This window comes from Microtus ochrogaster, unplaced genomic scaffold (assembly GCF_000317375.1).
Source record: "Microtus ochrogaster isolate Prairie Vole_2 unplaced genomic scaffold, MicOch1.0 UNK45, whole genome shotgun sequence".
Classification (NCBI taxonomy): Eukaryota; Metazoa; Chordata; class Mammalia; order Rodentia; family Cricetidae; genus Microtus; species Microtus ochrogaster.
In genome coordinates, this window is record NW_004949143.1 from 2,745,782 (window position 1) to 2,754,488 (window position 8,707).

At 44.3% G+C, this 8,707-nt stretch overlaps 1 protein-coding gene across 5 annotated transcripts; it reads left to right on the forward strand.

Annotated features, from left to right (window-relative positions):
- The first annotated feature begins 71 nt into the window (after positions 1–71).
- Positions 72–6,232, forward strand: CUNHXorf40B (chromosome unknown CXorf40B homolog). Of its 5 annotated transcripts, XM_026777089.1 has the most exons (5): positions 72–256; positions 535–670; positions 3,248–3,302; positions 4,632–4,904; positions 5,671–6,232. In XM_026777089.1, exons 4-5 carry the CDS (start codon positions 4,652–4,654, stop codon positions 5,928–5,930), a joined length of 513 nt encoding a protein of 170 aa, XP_026632890.1. In that variant the 5' UTR covers positions 72–256; positions 535–670; positions 3,248–3,302; positions 4,632–4,651; the 3' UTR covers positions 5,931–6,232. The 5 variants fall into 5 exon arrangements, with proteins under 5 accessions (XP_026632890.1, XP_026632891.1, XP_005369245.1 ...); XM_026777090.1 differs by lacking the exon at positions 535–670; XM_005369188.2 differs by lacking the exon at positions 3,248–3,302 and having other exon boundaries at positions 74–256.
- The last annotated feature ends 2,475 nt before the right edge of the window (positions 6,233–8,707 follow it).

The following is an 8,707-nucleotide window of genomic DNA, read 5'->3' on the forward strand; positions in this document are numbered from 1 at the left end:
CCGCCCCGCCCCGCTCCAGACCAATGCCTAACCTCAGAACTCACAGCTCTTCCCTGGACTCATTCCAAGCCCCTCCTCAACAAGCCTCTCCCGTCACAGTTCCCACCCTGCACCGGGGCACACTGTTCCTACTTCCGAATGTCTCTGCCGACCCATCTGACTAAATATCCGGTTCCTTTTCTCACTTCTTTCCTTTCTCAGCCGCCTACTACAGACCCTGACCCAGCTTTTTCTGCCAGATTGCTTTAAGAAACCGGTAAGTCCTACAACATATCCTAGCATTCATTCAGTGTGTCTTACTGCTCAATTACGTAAGTCCGTGCCCTCCTATCCTTGATGCATGAATGGTATCTGTAGTTCTAATTGGCTGCGAATGTTTAAGCACGTTGAAGGACGTGGTGTGCGTGCTTTCGCAAGATTATGTGCACAGGATGTGGATTCGTCTCTGCGAGCGTTCCTCTGTTTAAAGCAGTTAGAGTTAAAAAGTCCCAGAACACTGGACGGCACCAGCCAAATGTTTTCCTTCCTTTCAAGCCAATGTTAGCCACCCAAGCTTAGGAGCTTTTGGTACTGGAGGCCTCCGGGAACGCTGAAAGGCGGAAGACTGCTGTAAACTCGAGTCTGCTGAATGCTAAGCAGTAACACTGAAGAGACCCACAGCAAAGGACAGGTAACCTCTGAGTCAGTCTGTGAGCTTTCCCCCTCTGAGTCAGTCTGGCTTCCCCCACTGTGCAACTTGTTACCCATGCAGGGCCATCCCACAAGGCTGGTCTAGCTCGAAGCTGGTTGGTCTCTGCCTGCTCCATCTTGGCAGCATCTCCCTGTCTCTCCGAAGTGTGAATGCAGGCGGATGAACACCATGCTACTCCACAGGCTCCGGACCCTCCTTACTTTTAGACTGAAAACACTGGTATTCGGTATACCCGAACATTTCCATGCAACCACATTCTGTGTGGCATTATTTTTCTCCTGTTAGATCGTGCGTGCTTGGATCAATAATGGGAATCACCTGCAGAATTAACTTTCTACATCACGTGGTCCTTGTCCCAGCCAGAAAGGGACTTTGAACCAATCTTTGAGTGAGAAGCATGTGTCAGCTTGCTTCTCACTCAAAGAATTAGGTCAGCTCTAATTCTTATCTCTAAAACTTGCTGCCAGTAGCCAATATAACCCTTTTACTTGCTGTTTTCTCTTTATCTGCCTTCTGCTTGTGCAAGTGGAGAAGCAAAGACAAGGGAAAGCAGGCAACTCCTTCATCTTCAGAGCAGGCTTGTCTGCATTGCCCTGAAGAAGGGCACTCAGCTGGTTTCACTGCAGGGCAGTGAATGAAGTGGGGAAAAGAGGAAATGTCTGGGGTGGGCAGCCAGATTACAAGGGACCCTGAGGGGCCTACTGAAGTGGGTGGAGTCTGGGCTGGGTAGGACAGGAGCCCTTGGCAGGTTTCAGGCAAAGAATGAGGTGATCTGCTGACCCCAGTACCAAGGTCATTCTAAGTGCAGTGTGGATAGTAGAGGGCAGCAGGCAAGGTTCACAGCCCAGAACCTCCAAAAACTAGTGCTTGGAGAGGCAGTGGATGGTGGGGGCCTGATAGGATGGTGGCTGTGAAGATAAGGGAAGATGTTGAGGGAAGCATTCATAGGCAAGTACTGCTGTATACCAGGTAGTGGGAGGAGGAAAGAGAAAGCATAGGAGCTACTACTACATCTAAGCAACAAAAACAGGGCAGACTATGACCGCACTTACAAAGGGGAAGCCAGTGGATTTGGGTTCATAGAAGTTGAATTCCCAAGTCCAACAGCCTGGATCAGTCACCTGAGTAAGAAGGTGTGGGCCATGTCATGGGAGCTAGAGCAGGCCAGCGAGCATGGAAAGGGAGCAACCGGGGATGCTGAGGTATTAAGTGTTGTGAAGGCAGAGTTGCCATAGGCCAGTTGTTCTCCCTATAAAACCAGGTTTGTGAGGCATGTCGGGGGATGGAGCATGAAAGGAAGGGAGGTCAGAGACTTGTGTGTGCAGCAGTCTTGTGAGAGTTTTGCTGTGAGTGCTGTGTAAAGAAGGTAGGATAGCATGCTCTTTGGAGGGATACCTTGCTCAGCCTAGATATAGTAGGGAGGGCCTGCATCCTGCCTCAAAGCAATATGCTAGACTTTGTTGACATCCCATGGGAAGCCTTACCCTCTCTGAGGAATGGATGGCGGTGGAATGGGAGGGAAAGATGGAGGGAGTGGGAGGAGGGAAGGGAGTCAGAACTGGGATTGGTATGTAAAATGAGAAAAGATACTTTTTAAAATAAATTAATTTTAAAATGTGGAAAATATACATTGTCATGGCATGAATCTTATGGAGAAAGATATGTTTATTATTTTTGTCATGCCTGTTCAATCATAAATAATAAGAAGATATCCTTTGTTGTTTATAAAATTCTGAATTAGAATAGAACATTAAAATCTAGCAAACAATTTCTAAAGAGGTAGGTTAAGCCTGAAGGCATGAGTGCCTCACAGAAGAGACTTCCTTTGTGTGGTAAAAGAGGTGTGCAGACAGTGATGCCAAGCAAGAGCATGCTGGCAGGACAGATGCTCTAGATCCTAGGACCTAGAATGAGTGCCATAGGCTGGTCCTGAGTGACACAGAACTGACTTGGGAAATGCTTTAGTTTCACTTTGTTGCAGTGACAAACACCATGGCCAAAAGCAATATAGGAAAATGTTATACTTTGATTTTCGTTGGCTGTGATAAAATATTGACAAAAAACTTCTGTGTGGGGGGGTAGCATTATTTGACTTGTATTTCCAAGTCACAGTGCATCATTGAGGGAAGTCAAGACAGGAATGTAGAAGGCAGAGCACTGCTTTCTGGCTTGCTCACAGGCGCATGTTTAGCTAGCTTTCTTGTACAGCTCAGGGCCACCTGCCTGGGGATTAATAATCTAGACATTCTTCTACAGGCCAATCCGATGTAGAAAGAAAATTACTTTACAGATTGCAGCCTGTCATTGGAGGAAGTCAGGACAGGAATTTAAGGGAGAAACTTGAAGCCAGACCTGTATACTATTGAGCATAGTGACCAAGGAGCTCACTCCCAGGCAAGGAACAGAAACCAAGAAGGCATGCTGTTTGATTGCCTGCCTATAGACTCAGGCTTAGCTAGCTTCATGTATAGCCCAAGATCACATTCATTGATGTGCTACTGCCCACAGTAGGCTGGACCCTCCTACAATAATTAATATTTAAAACTCTCCGCACAGATGTCCACACTGGCCAATCTTATCTGGACAGTCCCTCAATTGACTCCCTTCTGAGGTGAGTCTAGGCTACGTCAAGTTGATAGTTAAAACTAAGTAGGACTGTTAGTGCTGCCAGCCTTGACAAGCTGAAATATGATGGGAGAAAGAGATGCCTGACACACTGCCTTTATCCTGGAAGGGCCATGTCGTGTAACTGAAGGAGGCCCATGAGACTATGGTAATATACTTTAAAAAGGTCAGAAAGGCCAAAACCAGAATGGAGTGGGGGGGCAGTTCATGGGTAGACAGCAGAGCCAGGATGGAGCCCTGTGCTCAGTGCCCCTGTTTTTGCTGCTGCCACGATATTGAAAATGGTCACCCTTGGCTCTATCCACAGGAAATGTATTCTTGGCACTTCATGCAAATGGAAACTGGGTGGTATGCTAAGACTGAGCAGAGGTTCTGACCTCATGTCCCTGGCTCTGTCAGCACGACCCTATCAGTTTCTAAGGCACAGTGTGTCTCTCACAAGGGACACACACGACTGCAAGGAACTGGATAGGAGGTGTGCAAAATCAGGTCACTGCCACCCTAGGCCATTGCTTTCTCACTCAGCATCTTTGTCCCCTCGGCTATACTAGGGTCTTAATAGTCATACTGACTCTGCTGAGTCCTTTGAAGATGCGATTCACTATCCAAAGATTCTGATCACCTAGGAACTGGAACATAGAAAGTGTATGAAGATTGGTACCCTAGTGCCTCGTGTCATCATTTGTTTCCTTAGGCTCCAGTCATGGGGTGCAACAAACTGCTTGAGAAGCATGACACCCACAGGACCCAGGAGGAGACATAGATGAGGCTACTTGAGTTCAAAGGGAATTCCAAAAGTAAATTTAGTTTCCATTTCAAGGATTGGTGTTCAGTAACTCTGATCGGAACTGGACAGTTCCAGTCCTATATGACCTATAATGACAGGACCAGGAATCAAAGAGTATTGTACAGTGACATAGAGAGAAAGAAAACGACAAAAGCTTAGACTGTCCCTCTCTGCTAAAAAGCCAGCCTACTCAGATGTGAAGCCTGACTAGGTCAAGATGGCCTTCCCTCCTTTGTGTTTCCCTAGAGCTCAGTGACCTCTGCCAGCACTGATCATGCTATTCTTATGGTACCTTCCTCTAGCTATCTCCATCCTATTCTGTGAGCTCCCCAAGACTACATGGACCATGCATCATCCTAATTGCAACCATTGGCATTGGGCCTGGCATTGAGTAGAGCGCCATTAACCTGTAACAGGAAGCATGTCAAGTTCAATGGCATTTCAGGACACATGGGAAGCCTTTGGGGAAGGTGAGGCCTCATGAACATGAGCCTGGAGAGCTGAGCTGTGATGTGCTTCTGTGTTTAGGCGCAAAGACTCTGAGGAAAATGAAGTTTCCCTGCCTCTCCTTCCGGCAGCCCTATGCTGGTTTAATCTTAAATGGAGTCAAGACTCTTGAGACTCGTTGGCGTCCCTTGTTGAGGAACCATCAGAAATGTACCATCGCCATCCATATTGCTCACAGGGACTGGGAAGATGATGCCTGGCAGCAGGTGCTGGTAGAGAGGTTGGGAATGACCCTGGTGCAGATTCAGACCTTACTACAGGAAGGAGAAAAATATGGCCGAGGTGTGATAGCTGGTAAGTGAGGATGTACCAAATATGAAGTAGACAATTGATACAGGATTCAAAATAATTCAAAACACACTCTATTTTGCTTTTAGCTAGAGGGTATGGGCTAAAGTTTCTAAGCAGCCTGTCTTAAGAGCTGCTGGAGTAACTAGGTTGGTGTACATAGGCCTGGGTTCCACAGACTCATGTGGGTTCCACAGACTCACAGACTCTTGATTCTGGGTGTCAGATACTGTTTATGTTGTGACCTGAAAGCCTGTTTCAAGTCAGTACCTGTTTGTAGTATTGGATTATTTGAGCATGAACATATGCAAAAGGCATTGCCTATGACAGTTCAGCATAGGCGTTAAAAAAGTGGTGTGCTGTCTAGAGTAAGGCTGCTTTCCTGACTTCTAATGCCTGTCACAAGGACCCTGGGTAAGACAGCAATCAACATCTAATTCAGTCTCCTGGTGACCTAATTAGGAATCTGGCTGGGGCTGATGCTCTTTTAGTAGATCAACGCCAGCCTTCACAGTATGGTAGAATCTGACTTTCACTTAAAACAGGAGGCACAGAGGACAAGCCACTCTCCTTTTCCTTGATGCCTGTGGCTGCCTCACCCAGGGTTCCTTAGTTCAATTGGTTTTGTCACCAGTATTCAACAAGAACAGTTCCTATTTCCTGTCATTTGGTGATGTTATACCCCATCAAATGACACTGTAGTGACCCTGCTGTCATAACCATAACCTTGCTGTATAGAAGAGAATACATCTGTATGTTTCTTTGTTCCCAGGACTTGTTGACATTGGAGAGACTTTGCAGTGTCCAGAAACCTTAGCTGCTGATGAGGTTGTCGAACTGGAAACCCAAGCTGTGCTAACCAATGTGCAGCAGAAGTACCTGACTCCAATTTCAAACCCCAGATGGTTACTAGAGCCCATACCTAGAAAAGGGGGGAAAGATGTATTCCAGGTGGACATCCCAGAGCACCTGATCCCTTTGGGGAAGGATTGGAGCAGTGAATGCTCTGCAGAACAGTGTCAGGAAAACTAAATAATGGCCCTATCATTAGTCCATCAGAGCATAAACCTCTAAATATCAGGGGGACTCTAAGCCCCTACTGCCATGCAGGCTACATCCCATCTGTGCTGTTGCCAGACCCAGACTGCTGTGACATCAAGAAAGGGGATAGAAGTGAAGAAATCCCTCCTGCGGTGGCTCTGGCAGTGAACCCACAAAGCTTCAAGAACCTTGGCCTTAGGGAAAAGGAAAACTGCCATGAAATGTCTTTTTGCTGACGTTCACCTTAGTCCTACTGTTTTCTGGAATGCATAAATAAATGTGTTGATGATAAGCGTTTAGTGTCTGGACTCCCTTTGCCCTTTTTCCCATGTCTTTATTATAGTCAAATCCCATGCAGCATATAAACAACATGCAGGGACCATGTCACAAGTCTGGAATCAACACCAATGCACTGAGAAATCTGTGATGAAGAGAAAATCAGCAGTGGCCCATCCTTGCTCTTGTTCTGTGGAGAGTTTCCCTCAGGCAGTAAAGAATGGGTGTCACTCAGCTACTTTTTACCTAGAGAATCCTAAATATTACTCGGGTAGCATGAAGTTTAAGTGTTATGTGGTAGTTTTTATCTTGTAGCAAAATTTTAAGCAAATGCTCTACTTGCTATGTGAACTATGTATCATTGAGTTCCAAGAAATATTAGTTATCCTTTGGCAAACTGACAGCCAGAGTTGGACATCAGAAAATTCATGGTAACATTGACTGGGATGGGGGACCTGAGAGAACACAGTCTCCTGATTTGAGATACCTAACTAGTATAAAGTTACTCTGATATAAGCCATACCTGTTTTGTCTGCTATAAAAATGCAGCTGCTTCTCATGAGAGGGCAAGGTGAATCCTAGGGTGAGGAAGACAAGGACACAGAATCTATGCAGATGGTTAGATATCACATAAATTCTAGGCGCACATTTAGGATTTTAATTTACCACCACAAGATCTGTATTTAGTAAGAACTAAAATTGATTCATTTCCAGGAAAAAAAAAATGCTGATTTTTCTCAGTCCTTTTTGGCCTGCGAGTTCATGGATTTTTTTGCTTATTAAACAGTACACAGATTATACACGTGTTTTCTGAATAGTCCTCCTCCTTTTCCTCCTCATTATCTCCCTCCCCCTCCCCCTCCTTTCCTTCCCCCTTCTTCCTCCTCCTCCTCTTCTTCCTCATCCTCCTCTTCCTCCCCAGTCGACTCGCTTAAGGATACAGAAGAGAGGGCAGCTTTCAGGACAGAATGGCAAGTGTTGTATAGAGATGTCACATATGCATATCTGAGGTACCCTAAGGAGCTACTGTGCACATGCCCAGTCCTTCCATATTAAGAGTGGCCAAAGGGGAATCTCTATTATTCTCAGATGCAGCCTTTTCTGGTGGACCATTTGTCTCCTAAAGTGGACAGTTGTCTGGGGCACTTAAAGGGATGTTGCTCTTTTCATGTGCACAAGATGGCAGAGTGGAAAGGGTCTGTAAGGCTGAACAGTGGAGCTGTTTTACTTTTCTGATCCTAAGACAAGTTTTATTAACTAAAATACAAATGAAATGCCACTACAGGGACCCACCAAGGTCTCTCTTGTGCTGTATCTTACAGTAGGAAGGGACTGTGGCTGCTCCTCTGCTTCTCTGATCTTTCAGGTGTTTACACTGATTTCTGACTCCTGGTTTTATTGATAAGATTAATTAGATTTACACTTTGCCTTCCCCTTGGGATCTAGTCAGTGAAAAATGAACCTGCTGGTTCAGGTCAAACTTGTACGTGAGCAAGGATTCCTGAGTACAGGAGAAAGACATTATATATATATATATATATATATATATATATTCATTATATATTATATAGTATATGATATGATATATAATTATACACAATATAATCAGTAAAACTCATTATATATTATATGTATATAAATATATTATATATATTAACATGCACACACACTCACATCATGGTAGGAAAACTGCCTGAAATAAGAGATGAAGAGTCGGCAGTAAAACATGGGACAGCTAAATTTTAAAGAGCACTTTTTTCCCTTGAGATGCTTTGTTTGCTTTTTCTTTAGTTCTTAGAATGAATTGCTAAAGCACTTCAAAATGTTTTTATTTTCATTCTAAAAATCTGCCCTTGTTTCTCTGACAAATTTCCTGTAAATTTAAACACATGTGAACATGTAGGTAAAAAATTTAAAAACCTATAAAGCCCAAATAAGTTCCCTATTAATAGATTTGCACTATGAAATTAGATTTAACAGATCCACAGACTAAAACTGATTTAATTGTAGTTCAACAGCCTCGTATTTCTGCTGAGTCTCTTCCACAATAGACTTGGGGGAAGAGAACAAAAGGAAAAAATAAAAAGTCAAAAAATAGGGATAAAAAGATCCTGAAAACAAAATGTGATGCCAGTGTTTAAATTTCTTTTGCGTCATGATGTTACAGAAAAAAAGAAAAATTTCCTTGTTTGATGATACTGTTATAAAAACCACCAAAAATGGCTCCCACCACTTTGATTGAGCCAAATACCCCTACTACATCAGGGTATTTTACAGACAAATGGAGAAAAGACAAAACAAAACAAACAAATAAAAACAACAACAAAATCACAGCAGCTGCAAGGAGCTGGAGGCCATGCTGGTCAGTGGTTGCATTAACTCTGGAACGTTAGCTAAACCACTAGAAAGTGAGGAAGCTTGTGTGTATGTGTTTTTTAAAGATGGCCAGAAGAGTGATGGTGGCTAAGACTGGAGCCCCAGGCTGCTTTCGC

Coding starts and splice junctions, on each gene's coding strand:
- CUNHXorf40B (XM_026777089.1), top strand. CDS start 4,652: ATGAAGTTTCCCTGCCTCTCCTTCCGGCAGCCCTATGCTGGTTTAATC. Junction 4,905..5,670: donor TGGCCGAGGTGTGATAGCTG/GTAAGTGAGGAT, acceptor CTTTGTTCCCAG/GACTTGTTGACATTGGAGAG.